Source organism: Peromyscus californicus, unplaced genomic scaffold, assembly GCF_007827085.1.
Source record: "Peromyscus californicus insignis strain IS unplaced genomic scaffold, ASM782708v3 Scaffold_7__1_contigs__length_154581171, whole genome shotgun sequence".
NCBI classification, from domain to species: Eukaryota; Metazoa; Chordata; class Mammalia; order Rodentia; family Cricetidae; genus Peromyscus; species Peromyscus californicus.
The window spans coordinates 148,939,978-148,960,967 of record NW_026294595.1 but is presented as its reverse complement, the minus strand read 5'-3'; the positions used below and the strand labels follow the sequence as shown (position 1 = coordinate 148,960,967).

Here is a 20,990-nt window from a genome sequence, read left to right as displayed (position 1 = left end):
TCCATATCTGTCAGGAGGCGGGCTACCAACCAGCCGACAGAAGAACTAACATCAATGCCATGTGCCAAGGGCTAGAGCACACACCAAGGCAGTTCTTGCCTCTCAAAGAGGTCACAGTCTAAACGGAAGACAGAAAAGTAAGAAAATAGGTGACAATCCCATGGCTGAGAGCAAGCAAAGACTGTTCAGGACACAGAGTTCATTTGCTGCCACCCAACTAAGCCCTGGGCATTAGTTTGCTTTTGGATACTGTGCCAGCACTGGACAACAGCTGTAAGCAAGACATTGCAGGCCCAGCTCCTGACATTTACATCTTGGTGGGAGAAGCTGTCAGTAAAGGTAGACAGACATTACGACTTGTAATGAGTGTCTTGAAAATGAATACTGATAATGATAGAGAATGAACCAGAGGTCCTGCTCAGGTACAGGGAGGTAGGGAAAACCCCAAGGAATGACATTTGGCTGGAGGCCAAAAGCTGGTAAGAAGCCTATAAGTGACAGAGGAGGTACCAGTGAGAAGAACCAGTATACTCCAAGGCCTGATGGTAGATATGCATGGAGGCCAGCATGCATGGAGAAGAGTGGAGGAGGACAAATGGGCTGCATGGGTCCCTTATTAGAACACAGACAGAAGTGAGTAAGGGTGAGCAAGAAGACAGCAGAGTCTGATCAATGTTCCCCACAGTGTCTGGGTTCTCTGAGTAGTGACATGGGTCAGGACTGGGTGGAGGAAAACAGCGAGAGCAGTCCAAAGGCTGCAGAACACTTGAGTGACAGTGAAGGCAGCCGAAGTCAGTAGAGTGGAGAGCTGAAGAACTGAATGGCCAACAGAGCTGTCAGGAAGAACGCAAGACGACTTCCAGATCTGAGTGTAAGCAGCACAGCTTTATGGCAAGAGGGGTGGTTAGGACAGCTACTCTTGGGTAACAGAGGTAGGCTTCAGTTATTGGACCAAAGACACGAAGACAGACAAGAAAATCTAGAGTTGTGTGGTACACTGGAGAAGCACACAAGTTTAATGCTCCAGAGCAGACTGGCAGGAAGAGGTGGAGTGGAGTCCAGCTACAGGTACCGTACAGGGCCTAGAAGATCTAGCCCTGGATGAATGGGCAAATCTTTGAATGAACTCTGAAATCTGGTGCCTTGGGCATGTCCTTCTGTACAAGGACAACTGGCCACACCCAGTATTCCTCTCCTGATTCTCTTCCTGCTGCAGGGTTTCCTGGTCAAGGGCCCTGTCCCTGGCCTGGCCTTTCAGCATCTCCTGCCCAGTTCTGGGCTGCAAGATGGTACTTCAGGCAAGGAAGGCCAGATTGCACAATAGAGCAGCACTCTCTGCCAAAGAACCAATTGGAAGTGGGTAAGTAAGAGGCAGGCAAAGCAGGCAGTCATAGTCCTCAGGCTCCTGTGACCACTTGAGTAGAGGGGAGGTTCATGCCTAGGCATTTATTACACTTTGATGGTACAAAAAAGTCACCATGATAATGGAGCTTATTATCACAGCATGGGAGCATCAAAACATATCTGAGGGGGTAACTGAAACCTGGGATCCAACAGAAGGCATGTCTATCACTACTACGTAGTGGTATTTGCTCCGCCCATGACCTTGGACTATGTGGCTCGAAGGGGGCGGTGCTTCTTGTCTGTGGAGGTGACCTCTTAACTGGAAAGTCAGAGAGGTCACGTTCTCTTCTTGGCATGATGGGACAGCAGAAGGCCAGGTGCATTCGCTTTTGGGCAGAACAGAGGACAACTTCAGCAGTTTACTCAGTTCTGTATTTCATGAGTGGATTTCCCCAACTTATGTCTTAATAAATTCCCTGATACCCCTTCCTTAAGCAAGCAGACTCCCGTGGATTTCTAGACTTATTACTAGGGAAAGTCCATGTTTTGGCTAACAGCACAGTCCCAGGGCAGTGTGTAGATACATCAGTAGGACTTGGGGAAGCAGTGCTTCTGCTGGATGGAAGAGTGATGGCTGCAAAGGGTACCCCCCTCCTAACTCCCCACTCTAGGTGCACACAGGCCACCAACACAGAGGGTAAATGATACACAGCATTAACAACGAGAGGCAGCAAAGAGCAGGGCTGAGGCATGACCTCTGCTCCACCTGGGTCCCTAGTGCAGTGTTCTTCCGTTTGTCTGGGACAACTCTTGTCAGACTCTATGCAGCACACAGTATCCATGTGGCTTTAGATAATAGTGTGATGACAAATTATTCTCCTGATTACTTCTGCTGTACTTTGAAGAGCTTAGGACAGTATCGTGTATCTGTCAGGTGCTCTGTTTGGACAGAATCATTTGAAAACAAAATTAAATTGCAGTTGAATAATGGGGTGACTGGTGCAGGCACCTCACCGGGGAAATTGGACTTAGTGCCCAGAATGGAATGAGGCTGAGGGTGTGCTTCTGTTTCCTCTCCCGCTTCCTCATCTGTTCTTGCCCCCCGCCCACCCCCACTCAGTTCCCACCCTACTGTGTTGCAGACAGGCTCCCTGTCAGACTTTTAAGAGCCTGTCACACGGCACTGCATTAGCTAATCTGTCCACTTAAACCTAAAGTTTATATGCTGTAAAGTTCCCTCTTTGGCTTTTAAAAGGCAGCTATAAATGAGCTGTGCTTAATTCTCCCTTTCTACCACTAATTCTTTTACATCTTTACTAGAGGACAGAGCCCCAAATCACACACTCTGCTCAAAGAACTTTATCAGGCCTGTTAGTCAGCATTCACTTGAAGACACTAAAACGTATAAAAACGCCCTCAGTGCCCATTATCACCGTCTCCATCAGTGGACTTGGTGGCCCTAACTGAAAAGAAAAAGGCTGGCCCACGCAAATGGAAGGAAATGTGTCTCTGGCGCAAAGAAGTGAGGAACGCCGGACGACAGGGACGCTGACAGCTGGGTTGGAGCTGTAATTTGGTTTGGGCCTCAGAAAACATAGTAAATTAAAGAGTGACTTACTCGTTCTTGTCCTGCTGTATCCCAGATTAGGAATTTATGTAGCTCATTTTGGTACTGGACAGTCTTGGTCATAAAGGATGCCCTATAAAGAGAGACCTGAACGATCAGAACACAGTTATTTAACACCGCTGTCCAGCCCCAGTCGGAATCATCACTGAGATTTGCACTCAGGCTCCCAGCTCCCCACTACATCCTCACCACGACCCTCTGGAGAATTCGGGGATGGTCAGACACTGGCTGCAGCCTCTGTTAAAATAAAGCATTAGGCACATATGCCTGACAGAGGAGGAAGCCTGAGTTCTCTCATCAAAGAACCAAGAAATAGTAAGCCTCCCTTGTAAAACTCAAGGTGCTGTCACTCAAACAGGTGGGTGTTACAAACAAGCTTTCTTTAAAATAAGGCTTATTTTATTATTGTGAGGCTGTTTGGTGTGTGTGCACGTGCACCCATGCACTTACAAGGCAAGCACTTTTACCTGCTGAACTATTTCACTGGCCCCATGAGAAAGCTGTCTAAAGATGAACATGCTCAGGGACCTGTGCACTAGTCAAAACACCTCACACCATTTTGGATTTCTCTTCCAGTTCTTGAACCATAGGCCACATAATCAGTCAGGTAAGAACCAGGGCAACAATGGAGCTCAAAGAATTATGATGCCAAACAAAAGAGGATAAGGACGGCTTCTGGGACAGCTGAACCAAGGCAACAGTGACCTCTGGACTGGATGATCACTGCTTCAGGAACACAACATGCTTCTCAGCTGAGGCTCAGCATCAGCCATGGGATACTTCCCAGCCCATGGTCACAGTCAAGGTTCTGTTATTTGGAGGCCCTAGGCATTTTGCAGGACTGTGAAACTACCAAGTGCCTGTGCATTTCTGAGGAGCCCCAAGGCCACAGCACAAGCTTGCCACTCTCAAGTCCTGGGGAGTAGGCCTGGCTCCAGGGCTGCTCTCTATCCTCTATGAAGGGTTTTTGTCTTCCCACTCCGGTTCAAAGAACCTAGAAATGGCCCTTTGGGTAGGAGGTAAACAGCCACATTGTGTATTTTTAAAAGATGTGTTTCCCTTTGTAGCCCAGGCTAGCCTTGAATTCACAATCCTGCCTTAGCTTCTGAATGTTGAAATTTAGGTCTGAGTCAGCATGCCAGGCCTGAGATGTACTCTTAAACTACACCCCAATCACTGCAATCTAGACAATGAACTCAATGGTTAGACATTCTCAGACATGCAAGAGCCTTAATTAGAGGTAATCTTCAAGAGAGTGCATTAGGAGGACTTCTGGAAGAATACTGAGCTCCTCAAGTATCAGAATTCTTAGAAACACTTATGTAAATTCATGGCCCAGTAGGCAGCCTCCCAAATGGCTGTTAAGGATGGAAAATTAGGGAGATGCAAGACCCTGCTGCTGTAGGTGCTGTCTGTCCCATGGAGCCCCAGGGAAAGCGAACTTTAGGGTAAAGGTTCTCCATACAGTTCAAGTATTAGGAACTTTTGGTGAGTCACTCTGACTAAATCAGGGTGTGCAACAGGATTCCTCACTTCAGAAAGATCTGGCAGTCAGAGGTCACAGCATTGGAGAAGGTGAAGAGAGAAGACATGTCTCCATGGATGTTACTGTTCAAAGGCAGCCCAGGAAGGTTCAGTGGAAACTCTCCAACAAGTCCACAAAGATTACCACTCGGCTCTGATAACTGCACTGTGGTGCTACAAGAACAGAAGAGCAAGTGGCACACACGTGTGACTGTAGGATGGACAGGCAAGATGTGCTCCTGGTGGACAGAAAGCTGAGGAAGGAAGATGTAAGGATCAAGAGTTGTTTCCTTAAGCTCAGAACTCACGCCCAGTCCAACCTGCCTTCAGCCAGTTCCTTTAATGAGTCAGAGGACACAAACACAGCCCTGAGGTCTGCAATGTCTGAGAATGAGCCCAGCACCCCACACAGCTCTCACTGCACATCCTCCCAAGCCACCCACACAGTTCTTCCTCTGTAGCAGGGCAGTGTCTGCAGCTTCTCTTTGCTGTCCTGGAGCTTAGTCAACAATTACTGGGGTTGCCCACAGGCTACTTGGCAGTCCATCTCACACACACACACACACACACACACCTGCCACAGCATAAAGAACAAAGTGTTACTCAAACGTAGAGGTCAGAGAAGGCTCTGCCCTACCTTGGCCAGAATGTAGCAGAAGGAAGTGGTGCAGTAGGGCAGGACTGCCTTGCTAGGGTCCTACCTACCTTCTGTTCAGTCACCAGCCTCAAGCCCTGTACTAGCCACAGGGGTCAACCAAAACCTGGGATTGCTGCAGACACTCACTCTGCTCCCCTACCACAGGGGCCTTTGCAGTGGTTGGGGTGTCTCTGCTGCTCACTCATGGGTTGGGCTTCTTCCAACCTCCCAGTCCCAGTCTGTCACTTTCACCTTTCCTCTTTTGAGCCCTATTATGTCTTGTCTTCACAGCACCAAGCATCCCTGATCACTGTAAGAGAGTGAGATCCTACCTTTCCTCCAGTCACTTTACCTGACATACAGATGTGGTTTCTCTCTGTAGTAGTAGCACTCCAGACTAGAGGCAGACTTGGGAGGGACACTGCCTGCTGCCTCTCTCAGTGGTCCCTGCTGGGTTCTGGGCTAACACCAGGACAGAGGCTGCTTACCAGACTCAATCATGATTTTTTTGCCAAAGCTACAGCGCTGTCTACTAAGGACAGCACTTTTCAAAATTGAACTAACTAGACAACTGAGACGCTTTATCACATAACACAGTGTCTAACCCTACATTGGTCCTAACTTCTAAGTTGTCAGTCATAGACACCAAGCCTGCCTTTAACATCATGTGATTACATCTGTCTTTCATTAACTTGCATCCAATTTTGCAGTAGAGTTGTCTGGCTCTTCATTTTACATTCAATCTATACCCAAACCTTGGCCTCTGAAATAAATCTATAAATTGGACCCTAATCTTTGGGTGGCTTTACTCCAATTTCCTGCCATCATCGCTTCAACTCTAGGATCACTCCTCTAATGTTCAAGTGAAATGATGCAGAGGGTACGATAACTTCAGAGTCTTGCATTTTGAAAAACAGGCATTGGCTCCCTGCCATTCAAAGGATACATTTCTATTTCCCAGCCTGCCATTTACTTGTCTGAGAACCTTATTTTTCACTACTAAACTGTCTCTCTTCAGTCTGCCTAGGCAGATCTTATTACCTCTTTCATCTAAAATCCCTACTAGCATTATTTCCTAAAGTTAGAATGCCTTTCATATGCTTCTCCATTTTTCATGACGTTCTAAAAATATGACTTTCACGCACATCAAGTAGTCACGATCTTTGGTCAGAGTACGTGTTCCCAATGAAAATACTTGCTACAAGGTGTTTTAAAAATTTCTTTTCTTTAACTTCAGCAACTTGTTTAGGTCTCCTGGAATATTGATGTGCAACGGCATCACTGCAGACTCCCTACTTTGAGCCCCTTCTGGGCTCAAGAGGTGCAGTTACTCTCACTGTGTACTCTGAAGACAAACAACTCAGCACATCTTCAAATGAACAAAAGGCCACAATTTAAACACCCTGGATCTCAAGTTGTATGTGTTGACGACACACTGCCAGACACACAGCAAAATAGACATGAAGAGACAAACACAGATGACCCATATAGTCTAACAGAGACATCAAAGGTCTTGGAAGGTATAGGACAATTCAAAAACCATTTGGGGCTCATTGAGAATTTGCTGAACAGAGGGGACATCTATCTAGGGTAGAGTCTTTAAGCCTCTCTGTTGTCTGTGCATGGTGGTACATGTTTATAATCTCAGCATTTGGGAGACTAAGGTGGGAAGATCTTCAGTTTTAACAGAAGTCTTAGGAGTACCCACCAATTCTGTGGTGTCCATATAGCCTACAGTGATAAGATTGCTCACCATTTCCCTACACTCATCTGATGGATGATGGCACACTGTAGCTGCCCCCCACTCACGCCAGCAGGTGCACAAAAGGGTCATTTTCGGCCCATACAAATTCTTTATTTTCTCTACCTTGGTCATATATTCAAAATGATTTTTGGAAAATATTGAAAATCTAGGAAAATGTTTATTTAAACAGGAAAATATCTAAAGAGTTTCATCTCTCCTTTCCTATATTTTTAAGAACATAATCCTTTCACATCATAAACAATAAAATCAACAATAACAACAACAAAACAAAACTGGCTGCTTCAGCTGAGTGTTGGCTGCTCTCCTGTCCGCTTCCTGTTTGCTCATGTGCGAACCTATTTAGCTGGACTGTAAGCATCTGGTCTGTGAGCATCTGGACTGTGAGGGTCTAGATGGTGAGCCTTCATCATCACTGCTCAGGGGACAGAGCCATGAATAGGACTGCTGAGATCCAAGGCCAGCCAACAGAATCCCAGATGTCTTGTCTTATTCAACATTTGAGCTTCCAAAGTCTTGTACCAACACAGGCAAGAGGAGTTAAGACCCCATCAATGTCTCTGAGAAACTCAACTGGGAGAGACGGTCACGGGGACAGAGATGTATAAGGCAGCTTTTCTGGAGATACTTACAAGGCTCTTCACAAGAGCTACCGTGAGAAGCCAGGACCAGAGACGGTGATTTGAAGACGAAAGGAGAGAGTACAATGATGGGCCTTGAAGATGGTAGAAGAGGCCACAAGTCAAGGCAGTCACTAGGAACTGCACTAGGCAAGGCAACAGGTTCTCCCCTCACAACTCCTAGGAGGAAGCAGCTTGGCCAACACCCTGAGTTTAGAGTTAGGGAAAGCTGATTTTGAACCACTGATTTCCAGGACTAGAGGTGAAAACATCTGTGTTCTTCAAAGTGATGCAGTGATTGGTCATGGCAGCTGGAGGAGACAAACACATGACAGACTTTCTGAGGAGCAAGGGGAGTTGTTCCTGGAAGTTAGCAGGGGATGGTGCAGATACCATAAAGAGCAAGATAGCACCAAAGCAGAACATAGCAGCCCTGCCTGAGCTGGGTTAGACAGGGCAGGGTAGGTATAGTGTTAGGAGGCCACAGAGAAGGCTTTGGGCAGTGAAGAGACCGCTGGGGATGAAAGCATTCTGTGAGCCAGTGCCTCTCCACAGAGGGATCTTTCTGCCCTGGCCGCAGAGTACTACTGCTGAATGAACACACTAACAAACCACTCCCTCTTTTGAAACCGAGCCATGTCTAAGCATGATGCTGGTAAAATCAACTACTTGGAGGTTTCATGGACAGACTTCACTTATGGCTTATCTGTGTACCATCTGAACTCAACCACATGCACTGCTTTAGAAAATGAGAGCTGGGCTGGGCGGTGGTGGCGCACACCTTTAATCCCAGCACTTGGGAGGCAGAGCCAGGCGGATCTCTGTGAGTTCGAGGCCAGCCTGGACTACCAAGTGAGTTCCAGGAAAGGCGCAAAGCTACACAGAGAAACCCTGTCTCAAAAAAAAAACCCGAAAAAAAAAAAAAAAAAAAAAAAGAAAATGAGAGCTGGGACTGGCCACACTGACTGAAGAAGCAATGCTAGCTATGTCCTTAGTGGACAATGGTGTGGGCGATGGACCTCTCAGGGCGGAGACACAAAGTGAGCAGACACCGGGGAGTACTAAGCTAGGGCTGGGGAGATGGCTCAGCAGATAGGAGCACTGGCTGCTCTTCCAAAGGACCAGGGTTCAGCTCCCAGCAATCTCTAAGTCTAGTTCCAGGGGATCTTCTGAACTCTACTAGGTTTGCACACATGATACACATAAACTCAGGTAAGCACAAACATGCACATAGTTTATTTTTTAAAGAACACATAGGATGGAGGGAACAGGACAGAAGAGGAACAAGGGAAGGAAGGTTAAGAGGACCCTGAAATGATCCTGCACAAAGATGGGCAGGCTTGATGGGAAGAGGTGGACAGAAGTTGGAGACTGATATCCAAGAGCCACAGGGCTTTGACTGGGATGAGGAAGGGTGTGGTGGTATTGTGTTCCCCAAAATATTGTGTACCCTAATAAACTTATCTGGGGACAAAGAATAGAAAAGCCACTAGATACTTAGGATAGGCAGTGGTAGCACACGCCTTTAATCCTAGCATTCCAGAGGCAGAAATCCATGTGTTCAAGGATACAGCCAAGCATAGTGACTCACACCTTTAATCCCAGAAAGCGAGCCTTTAATCCCCGGGAGTGGTGTAGAAGTCAGAAAGGTATATAGGCGCGAGGACCAGAAACTAGAAGCTTTTTGGCTGGTTAAGCATTTAGGCTTTTGAGAAGCAGTTCAGTTGAGATTCATTCTGAATGAGGACACAGAGGCATCTAGTCTGAGGAAACAAGATCAGCTGAGAAGTTGGCCAGGTGAGGTTAGCTGTGGCTTGTTCTGTCTCTCTGATCTTCCAGTGTTCACTCCAATACTCGGCTCCGGGTTTGTTTTTATTAATAAGACTCTTTAAGATTCATGCTACAGAAGGGAGCAGTCTCATCAAGTCTGAGGCAGTTTTCAGGGGCTTAGGCAGATGTGTGAACTAGTTCAGCCATTTCCAAATTGTAACTGTGGTCCTCAGGTTTCTGAACAGGTAATAAGATCCTGATATGCTCAGTGCCTCACCTGTACAATAAGGATGTACTGCCATCCTCCAGCCAGCTGCATCCTCTCCCGGAACCCCAATCTTACCAGTTTCTTCAGAAGTACCACAGGTTTCTATGAGCACAAGTAGACAGTCTCTCTCAAACCCTCCCTATTTTTCAAACACTGATGGGAATACTCCACACCGATTTTTTTTCCTTCTACACTGCACCTACCTCACCCAGTAGATTATGAATATGCATTTTCAAGTTGCTTCACTGTACTTTATATAATCAGAACAGACCTAATGAACAATGTCACAGGTGTTTTTTTTTTTGGTTTTTTGAGACAGGGTTTCTCTGTGTAGCTTTGCGCCTTTTCCTGGATCTTGCTCTGTAGACCAGGCTGGCCTCGAACTCACAGAGATCCGCCTGCCTCTGCCTCCCGAGTGCTGGGATTAAAGGCGTGCGCCACCACCGCCCGGCAGCACAGGTGTTAACTGTAGTTTGGAATTTACAGGTGCTATCTGTTGGCTAGAGTCCTAGAAGTGGAGCTGTTGGGCAAGACTGAAGGAGACAACTAATAAAACTGGGTGAGAAGCAGACCTTTAAGGTAGTCTTCCAGCTTGGTTGACTAGTTTTGGTAGTATGTGCCACAAGATGAGTCAACTTCCTTTTCTTCACCTCAACTATCTCATGTGAAAATGAGGAATGACTTCCCAGCTGTTTGCCCAAGGATCATTTATTTAAGGCTTTGGTACCGAGCATGGTCTCACTGAAATGTGCAATAGACCTCAGACAGGTGAGACCTAATTAGGTCCTTAGGTCTTGGGGGCATTCTCTCAAAAGAGACAGAATCCCAGATTCCTCTTGCTCTGCTTCTCAGCCATGAGGTCATGAAGCCTACTCTGCTACAGTCTCCTACCTTGCTGTGTTGCCTCCGCTCCGTACTGAGCCAACACACAACAGGGTCAACTGACCATCCAGAGCAGCCTCCAAAACTGTAAGCCAAAACAAGTGTTCTTTCTTTTTATAATTACCTCAGCTATTCTGTTATAGTGACAGAAAATTGACTAACACAATAGGGCTTTAAATAAAGTTTGCCTAGAGATCAGAGGAAATAGCAAGCCATTTTAACTAAACAAAGAAGTTAGGCAGCGGTAGCACATGCCCTTAATCCTATCACTTAGTAGGCAGGATCTCTGTGTGTTCAAGGCCACACTAGGGAACAGAGCCAAGCATGGTGACACCCGCCTTTAATCTCAGTACCAACCATAGAGGCCTGGAGGTCTGTACAGACAGGACAGAAAGTGACAGAGCTGTGTAGGAAGAGGAAGTGAGGTAGCTGGGCTAAGAGAGCCAATGAGAAGGCAGAACAGCAAGGCAATAAAGGCGTGGGTAGACAGGAAGTAACTCGCATTTGGAAGCTGCAGAGTTGGTGAGGTAAGGTTGGCTGGTGGCTTTCCCTATTTCCCTGATCTAAGGCTTTCACCCCTATATGTGGCTCCGTGTTTTTTATTTAATAAGACCATTTAGAAATTCATCTACAGTTCTGGTTAGCCTTGATTATAAACTTGACAAAGCCCAGAATAATTTAAGAGGATAATAAGTCTGTGAGAGACTGTCTTGACTGACGATTGATGTGGGAGGGCCCATCCCACTGTGGGTAACATCATTCCTAGGCAGTTGGGAGCTGGAGAAATGCTTAGCTGTTAAGAACATTTCTTGCTCTTCCAGAACACCCCCAGTTAAGTTCTCAACATCCCCCGAAAGTGATTCACAGCCACCCAGTCCTTTACCTTCATGGGATCGGGCATCTTTTCCTGGCCTCCACAGACATCCCCCACAAATGTGGCATATATTTATTCAGGAAGATGGAAAGATTGGAAAGAAAAGAGTCCTAGTGGCATAACACTACTGCTGGCAATGGAGAAAAGGCTCAGTTGGTAAAGTGCTTGCCAAGCAGGCATGAGAAACTGAATGTGAATGCACAGCACCCATGTAAAAAGCTATGTGTGGTAGGGTGGGTCTCTAATCCCAGCACTAAGGAGAGGGAATCTGTAGTGGGTAGCTGTTCCAGCTTTGACCTGGAAGTACTACCCCCAGTGAGGCTTCTGGTAACTGTCACTCCTACCTATAGTCTGACCCTGAGGCGGGGCTGAGATAGGAGCCCTTAAAACCCGAGATCTGGATGTGCCAGCTTTCTTGGTTCCTGGTAATCCTGGATGTTGAATGGTAGACTGAGCAGAGTTCTCCGGAGAATACCGCTGGACTGCACTTCACCTCTCCCGGATCCTGTAACCTATCCTTTTACTTGTTGTAAGTTACCGCCCAAAATAAACTTCCCTTTTAACTACATGGAGTTGCCTTAATATTTCCCCCAATAGGAGTCAGGTGATTCCTAGGGCTCACTGGCTAGCCAGTCTAACTAAATTGGTGAGCTTCAGGTTCCAAGAGAGATTCTGTCTCAAAAGATAAGGTAGGAAGAAACTGAAGAAGCCTTTCTGTGTTAACCTCTGGATTCTACATGCAGAAGCACACAGTACATGTTTCTGGTGCTACTCTTATGATCAGGCCTAGTAATACTTATGTGTGTGGTTTGATATCCTGACTAATGACAGCCTTTCTTTTAAATGCCAGTCAAATGATGACCCTCCAGTCTCCAAGCTTGGACACTCTTCATCCCCATTAGATCAGACAGGTTGAATTTCCATACCTGGAGAACAGGGTCTCCAATAGGAAGAAGCTTCAAAAAAAATGCAACTTCAGCCAATATCAACCCTTAAGATTAAGGTATTGCAAAGTGGGTGTGGTGGCTCACAACTATTACCCTGGTTCCTAGGCAGCAGAGGCAGAAGGAACATTGAAGTTTGAGGCCAGCCTGGGCTACATGGTGAGTTGCAAGCCAATCTGTGCTATAGAGGGAGACCCTGTTTCAAAAACTAGGAACAAATCTTCAAAGAGATAATCTAAGTCTCAAAAGGAGAAATTAAGGCTGAAGAGAAAGAGGAAGAAGTTAAGGTGACGTGGGGAGGACAGGGAGCCCCTTATCACTGTTGCTGAGAAGGACTTTTCAGCAAGATTATGAGCCATGTTTACAGTCAAAATATGTTTTGGCTTGTGACTTAAGCTTAACAAGGCTTTCTTTGACCCATGTTTTTATCTCCTGGCCTGTGAACCTGTACCATGCATTTTGTAAACCACTTTATAAAGTCTTATAGCCAACAACAGGAATAAGCAAACTTTTCTACCTATTTTTTTTTAGATCTTTGAATAATGCAAGTGAATGTAACTTCAAAAGCTATCAAATTCATATCAAGAACAGCCAAGACGTGGCAACGTGGCTCTGTAGAGAAGTGAGTGTCTGTTCTCGAGTGTGCACTACTGCTCTTGCACACATCTAACATTCACTCTTAATGCTCTGTGCCTCCATCTGTATCAAAGCCTTTCTTTAGTAAACTCCAAATCTGCTTCAGAAGAAAAACAGACAAGGGCTAGTGAGATGGTTCAGTGTGTAAAGGCGCTTGCTGCAAAGCCTAAAAACCTTGGTCCCATCTCCAGGACCCACATGGGAACTGTAAATCGTCCCCTGACCTCCACATATGTGCTATGTCATAGGCACTCCTGACACAAAAGTAAGTGTGGTAGTTTGAATAGGAATAGTCCCCATAGACTAATGTATTTGGATGCTTGGTCCACAGGGAATGGCACTATTAGGAGGTGTGGCCTTTGAGGCAGGAAATGTGTCACGAGGGGCTGTGCTTTGAGGTCTCAGAAGCTCAAGCCATTTCACTTCCTGCTGCCTATGGATTCAGATGTAGAATTCTCAGCTACCTCTTCAGCACCATGCCTGCCCGCGTGGTGCTATAATGATAATGGACTAAACATCTGAACTGTAAGCCAGCCCCAATTAAATGTTTTCCTTTATAAGAGCTGCTATGGTCATGGTATCTCTCCACAGCAATGAAACCCTAAGACAATAAGTAAAGCATTACAAAATTTTAAGATACTAGAATCTTAGAGACAGCAGACTAAAGGATCAATTATATTTAAACATAAATAAATAGAAATATGAGTCTGAGAAAGTAAAGGAATAGGAAAACAACAAATCCAGAGCCTCCATGGCCCAACAAACACTTTAGCACATACATGAAGCAAGAAAATGGGGCAGAAAACAAAAACAAAACACAAACCAAAAACTTCTATCACTGTTATAAATGTTCCAAATTTTGTAAAAGTCATATTTCACATCCAAGAAACTTGGTGAACCCAGGGGATATTAATACACTTTGCTTATCAGGATAAACTAGCCAGACAAGAGATAAATAGTGGGCCCCCAAAGCAGCTAGAAACTAAAGCCATACATTCCATGTATAGAAGTCATAGGTAGGGATGGTAAAGGTGGGATAGTCAGCAGAAACACAGGTACCAGGGTCCAACAGAACAGTGCATTATAAAGTGCTAGAAGAAGCAAATAAGGCACTGCCTAAGTTGTAGTACACGTCTGGAACAAATGCTCCTCCAAAGTGAGGAGGGGAACTGCTGCAGTCCATGAGGACCAAGTCCACAGGAACTAAAACACTACGTACAAGGTGGACGGTAAGACTGTCACAGCATAAAGGCAAACTCTGAAGGGAAGGCAGAGCCTGAAAGTGGAATGTGCACTCGGAGATCTGTAAGGAAGAACCAGCATTCTAACCAATCTTTCCCAGGATGGAGGGAAATAACTCCAGGGTGGTGGGAGCTCATCAGTGCTGGCAAAACTCACCCAGGATTCTACACTGTGCTTGAGGAACTAATGGAGCCAAATAAAACATGGGGCTTCAAGGACAAACCAACAATTAATCTTAGCTGATCTCAAACTTGTCTTACATCAACACCCTCCTACTCATTAATGTCTTGATTAAAATAGCACAATGCAATTAAATGAAACAATTGTAGCTGGCAACATGACCTGGCCATGAACATATTTAATATCTCCTTAATATCCTTTCTCTTGCTAACGCACTGCCATTTAAACACAAGCCCAGAAGCATGGTGGCGCATGTCTGTGATCACAGCACTCAAGGCTGAGGCAGGAAAAATCTGAATTTAAAGTCAGCCTGGGCTACATAAACAGTTTCAGATCAGTATGGGCTACATGGCAGGACTCACTGTCAAAAACAGAAACACACAAACAAACAAAAAACAAAAAGAAAAAGAACAAAACAAAACAAAAAACAAAGAAACCAAAGAAACCAACATAAAAGCACCCCTAAACATCAAAACATCATAATCTGAAGTACCTAGAACAGAATTTAGGCTTAAAAGGTGAAAGATGGCAAGAGGTTATCACAGGGCAGAGGAAGTGGGTGTTCTGAAAAGTCAAACCCTCTAGAAAGAAAAACATATGTGGCATGCTTTCTCAACCTGTCTAGTGAAGACGCTGCAGCTCAAACTATTTAAAGTAGCAGATACAGGGAGTATCTTCACAAACAATGTTAACTTAGAAAGTAGTATGTCTTCGGATTGTGTAAGTGTCAAAATTTCTCAGGACTGGGGCCAGCAAGATGGCTCAGTGAGTAAAGATGATTGCCATGTGAGCTTGCAATCCATGTTCAATCCCCAGGATGCAAGTAAAGGTGGAAAAGGTGGAAGGAAAGAACCAGTTCCACAAAGCTGTGGTCGGAGAGTCCGTTAACAACAGCAACAACGTCAGACAGCTATTCAGGCAGGAAGGTTTTTGCCATACAAGTACAAAACGTGCCCTGCCAAACCCCACACCCATATAAAAAGCCTGGTGTGGTGGTATGACCTTACAATCGCAGTTCTGGGGGGATCTCTGGGGCACATGGGAGCCTGCCTAGTCTATAACCAGTGAGCCCTACACATCAATGAGAGATCTGGTCTCAAAAGCAAAAACAAAGATGTTCGGATTGTTTGACAGCTGTATTTACAATAAAACATTGTAGAAGGGTGATGAATTTTGGTTAAAGAGTATTCCTGCGTGTTACACAGGATGTGTTATGTACTAGTTTTTGGTTAATAAATTATGTATTTAAGGTGTTTAAGTTTAATTGAAGTCAACAAAAAAGGGTGACAGATGTTTGAATATGTGATTCACAGGTGTGTGTGTGTGTGTGTGTGTGTGTGTGTGTATACAGACTCAGGCCTTAGGTGTTCTAGGAAAGTATTCTGCTACTGAGCTGTAACCCCAACCCTAAAGGTAGTCTTATATGTAAATAAAGGATGGGAGTGGTGGCTCATGCCTGCAGTCACAGTACTTGAGGATGAAGCTAGACAGAGGCTGATTATGAATTTGACACTAGTATGGACTATATATAGTTCTAGGCTACCCTTGGCTACAGTATGAGAAACTGCCTTTCAAAAAAAATCTAGGCCTGTATAGTAGTTTGAATGAGAATGGCCCAAAAGGCTCATATGTTTGAATGCTTGGTCCACAGTTAGAACTGTCTGGGAAGGTTGGGTTAGGAGGTGTGACCTTGTCAGAGGAGATGTGGTCACTGGGGGTAGTCTAGGAGGTTTCAAAAGCCTACACCAGGCCCAGCTACTGTTCCAGCACCATTCCTGTCTGCTTCCCACCATGACGATCATGAAACGGTAAGCAAGGCCCCAGTCAAATGCTTTCTTTTTATAGAGTTGCCTTGGTCATGGTATCTCTTCAGAGCAATGGAATCCAGTGAGTAAGACTGCATATAACTCTTGGGAGTTACTTGGGAGAATCACAAGTTAAAAGCCAACCTAGCTACAGAGTCAGTTTAAGGTCAGCCTGGGCAACATGTGAAACTCTGTCTCAAAATAAAAAATATAAGACTCTGGGGATAGGGGATATAGCCTAATGTGTAATATTTACTTAGAATAGATGAGGCCCTGGGTTCAACACCCAGTCTCAGGGCTAAAAGGTAAAGGAAACAGGTCCTGGGGGAGGGCTGAAGGTAGTGAGGATGCAATACAGACTATAGCAGATAATCACTGAGGAAGCCTGTGCACAATAGCCCTACATCAAATGCTAGCTGGTCTATAGAATAAAGGTCAACGATCAAAGGAAAACTCTATTTTATAAGAAGGAATATAAAAGTTATTTCTTTTCTTCCTGATCTGCATAAATTTCCATGAGATAGTTTAAGTAGGTAACTATTCACAGAGCAGGTAGGTAAAGCCACAGTGGCCAGAGCAAGTGTCACTGAGCAGAGGCTAATGAACTACTACAGATGGAGTGGGGTGCTGGTCTGTGCTGAGCATGTGATAACAGGCTAACAACCCACCTGGCTTTTCCTGTAGTTAGGGCCAGTCTGTCACTCTGCAGCAAGCCCTCCCCCCCCATCACTAACCCTGACCACTGTGTTCCACCACAATCCCCCCTGTGCTCCACACTGCACTACACCCACTGCTCTCATTTTCTACATCAAGCAGTTGGTTATCTTTTAAGGACACTGGGACAGGGTGTGGGATCATTTTACAGTGAAACAGCCATTTTAAACAACAAAACAAAACAAATTGGATCTACAGAAATAAATGTTAAGTACAATTAAAAACAATGTACTTTCCAGTTGAAGAAGTTGCACATATTTATCCCAACCCTTCAAGTTGCTAGTGCAACTCCTACAAACAAGAGCACTTTCCTGTAGAAGCAGAGTGAGAGTACCTCTGCAGACCCCATTAGAATTCTGACAATGGTCCTGATGCTGTCCTTCTGGGAAAATCCCAGTTCAAAACCATGCACTTCAGTGTGTTGTCAAGACTCCTCTCCTCAGCCTAGTGAACTTTTCAGCCTGTGAGATTACCAACTAACTGTCGTGTCAATGTTTCTCAATCTTGGCTTGTCTGATGTCATTGTGTAGGTTGTAACAAAGATAGACAGGGGTTATACTATAAGAAATTCAGTTCATGGAGATTCTAAGACACATCTCTTGTCTGCACTTGTTGTGAGATGGTCCTAAAGTGTGTGGAACTGTGTTCTCAACAGAAGCCATTGAAGATGACTCTCAAGAGGCTGGACAAGACACTACAGATCCCACCCTGTCCTGCTCCTTCCTCCATGTTGTGAGGGCACTCTAGAAGCTCCAAGGATAGGGTTACCTGACCGAGAACAAAGAAGATGCACAGAGGCCTCAAGCCACAGCCATGTCACTGAGCATCCTTTAGCCCTGACTGATGTGTTACTGCACCAGAACAGACTCTGAGCCCAGCTACAGGAGCTAGGCTACTTGATTCCTAATCCACAGAAAACATGATCTACCAAAAGCTTGTTGTTTGATGCTGCTAAGTACCGGGATAACTGTTACATACAATATAGAAATACAGTAATGCACCATAGAAAGGAGAAACAAATATTATCATCTAAGAGCATAAAGTATTAAGACAAAACTCAAGAGCCATTCTTGACAAAAATGCTTGCTCAACTAGAAATACAACGACTTCCTCTTCTTCGTAACTGTCAACTTCAGTGGCCAAAAATCACACTAGATACTGCAGAAAACATTCAACAGACAGTATCAAGGCTGAGGAAAGGCAAAGATGTTGGCTCTTACCACTGTTTCAAGCTAAAAGTCCTGGTGAACAAGGCATGGCGAAACAACAATTAAAAAACATCAAACCAAATCATCAAACTAAACCACCGCCAAAAGCAACCAAAGAGCAAAACAACCCCCACTTTGTGATGTCATGACTGTGTGCTCCAGGGATCCCAAAAAACCCACAGCACACCTTTGAGAATAAATGGGGCTACCAGGACAACACACTTACAGGGTCAATCCATAAAAACCAACAATGTTCTACACAAAAATGAAAAAACAAACCAACCATTTTCACTCACAACAGCAAAAAGACCCATCAAATATTTAGAAAATAATTAAAAAGATTTTCAACATTTCTCACATTAAAAACTAACAGGGCTGGAGGAGATATGGCTAGGAGGTGAAGTACCCATATTGCTTTTGCAGAAGACCCAAGTTCAGTTCTCAGCACCTATATCAGGCAGCTCATAACTACATGTAACTCCAGTTCCAGGGCCTCTAACCTCAGTGGGTATCAATACTCATTTGCACGTGTGGGTATGTTGTACAACATACCCAACAATAAACACACACACACACACACACACACACACACACACACACACACACACTTAAAAATAATTCTAAAAAAAAAAAGCCCAAAAACCAAAAACCAAAAAACCAAACAAGCCCTATAAAACAGTGCAGAGAAAATGCAAAAGGTATGGAGGGCGGGGAGAGGTGCATGCTTAGGGACAAAAGACTCAATATAAACAACATTGACTCGAGTGCTATTAAATGGGAAATGATAAAAACTCACAGAATGAGAAAAAATTGACAAATTCACAGTAACAGAAGGTTTTAACTCATTTCTCTCAGTCAAAATGTCAACAAAGATAACAGAGAGGATGAAAGTGAAAGAAAAAGCAAGCAAACAAACTGATTCTAATCCCAGGCCACACACACCCCAGCAGCTAAGAGCACAGAAGCTTAGCAAATAACTCCAGGATGCTTGCTGAGATGGACCACATGCTGGAAGTCAGCAGGTCACACTGGGTCCATAGGATGAATCACAGAAAATACATTCTCCCGTTTTACAATTTTGTCAGTAATCCAATAAAAAAAATTAAGTTATTCCTATGTCTGAGATTGAGAATCACATATTTAAATGACACTTGGATCAAAGATAAAGATAATAATAAATCAAAAAATACTTAGAACTGAATGACAATAAGATAACAAAATACAAAAATTTGCTGAGCTGGAGAGAGGGCATAGTACTCTTGCAGAGGATGTGAGTTCAGTTCCCATCACCCATGGCAGGCAGCTCACAGCCACTTTAACTTCAGCTCCAGGGATCTGACACTTCTGGCTTCTGCAGAATCTGCAGTCATATATTCATACCCACATATACACAGTAATAAAAACCTTGCTAGTTAAGGTTTAACTTATAAGGTGTGTGTCTTAGGGTTGCTATTGTTGTGAAGAAACACTTGACCAAAAGCAAGGTGGAGAGGAAAGGGTTTATTTGGCTTTACTTCCACATCTCAGCTCACAACAGAGTCAGGACAGAAACTCTAAACAGGGCAGGAACCAGGAGGCAGGAACTAATGCAGAGGCCATGGAGGGGTGCTGCTTACTTCCTTGCTTCCCATGGCTTGCTCAGCCTGCTTTCTTATAGAATCCAGGACCACTAGCCCAGGGATGACCCCACCCACCATGGGCTGGGCCCTCCCCCATCAATCATGAATTAAGAAAATGCTCTACAGGCCTGCCTACAGCCCAATCTTATGGAGGCATTTTCTCAACTGGGGTCCTCTCCTCTCAGATGACTCTTACCTGGGTCAGGCTGACATAAAATTAGCCAGCACAGTGTACAACAAAAGACTAAATGTCAGGGACAAAACCACTGATATCAAGAGCAGGAGCTTCTGTATATTGATCAAGATAGAGACAAAGACAACAGATACACTACAGCTGAACAAAGGCAAGACCCATTCAAAGTAAAGTGGGAGTCAGAGGAAGCCTGGCAACCTTATGCTGATAAACTAACAAGATGGAAAAGGTCCATCAAAGAGTTAAAGCCATTAAAGAATGCAATCTATCAAAACCAGAGCCAGAAGTAACAGATAATTTGCATATGAACAATCTCACAACTATGAACGGAATTCACTCCTTAATTAACTCTATTACACAAGGAGTGTTTGAAGCCCAGATGGAAAACACTGACAAATTTTGCTAATAATTTAAGGAATAAAAAGGAGTGCTTCATACAAGCAGGGTTACTGAATAATCACAACTTTAATACAAATCTGACATGTGTTCAAGAAGGAGATGACATCATAGTCTTACTTGTATACACACAAATCCTAGCAAGTGACAGGCAACTAAAACCAACTTAATACCATCAGCTTGAAGGGGTCTGGAACCACCTAGGAGACAAGCCTCTGGGCAAGTCTGGGAGGAGTTTCCAGACAGGGTTAACTGAGGTGTGTGACCTTGCCCATGGCTGGGTCCTGGACAAACACAAAGGAGAAGTGCCCTAGCAGCAGCAGCACTCTAGCTCTGCCCCCTGCGACTTTCAGCTCGTTGTTTCTTGTCAGGGATTTTGTAGCATCAACAAAGAAAGTAATAAAAAAAAATGGTAATGAGAAATGGGTTTTTGTTGTGTTAAATTTTAGTATGGGATTTGTAGGCTCTGGAGACTATCTGCAGGAGGAAAGTGGAGGAGCCTGCAGCTGTGCACTACAGAAGCTGTAGGCAGAGCCCACTAGGTGTCTAGAAGATCCAAATACAGGGAGACATGCAAACAGTGAAGGGCTAGCTCAGGAAGTTACAAAGGGAAATTGGGAACGGGGCTAGAGGCCATTAAAGTTATATTCTGGCTATACTCTGGGTTCTGAGAATATGACTGAGGCTGAATTTGAAAATAATGGACTAATTTCAAGACAAGAGAACATTCAGGATGTGGCATGAC

General features: G+C 44.7%; 1 protein-coding gene across 1 annotated transcript in view; it reads right to left on the bottom strand.

Moving 5' to 3' along the window:
- Rab22a (RAB22A, member RAS oncogene family) overlaps window positions 1-20,990 on the bottom strand; it is a 53,352-nt gene that overhangs the window by 18,718 nt on the left and 13,644 nt on the right. Inside the window, exon 3 of the mRNA XM_052723768.1 lies at window positions 2,963-3,044. Coding sequence (XP_052579728.1) covers window positions 2,963-3,044 — 82 coding nt within the window. The remainder of the gene's footprint in view (window positions 1-2,962; window positions 3,045-20,990) is intronic.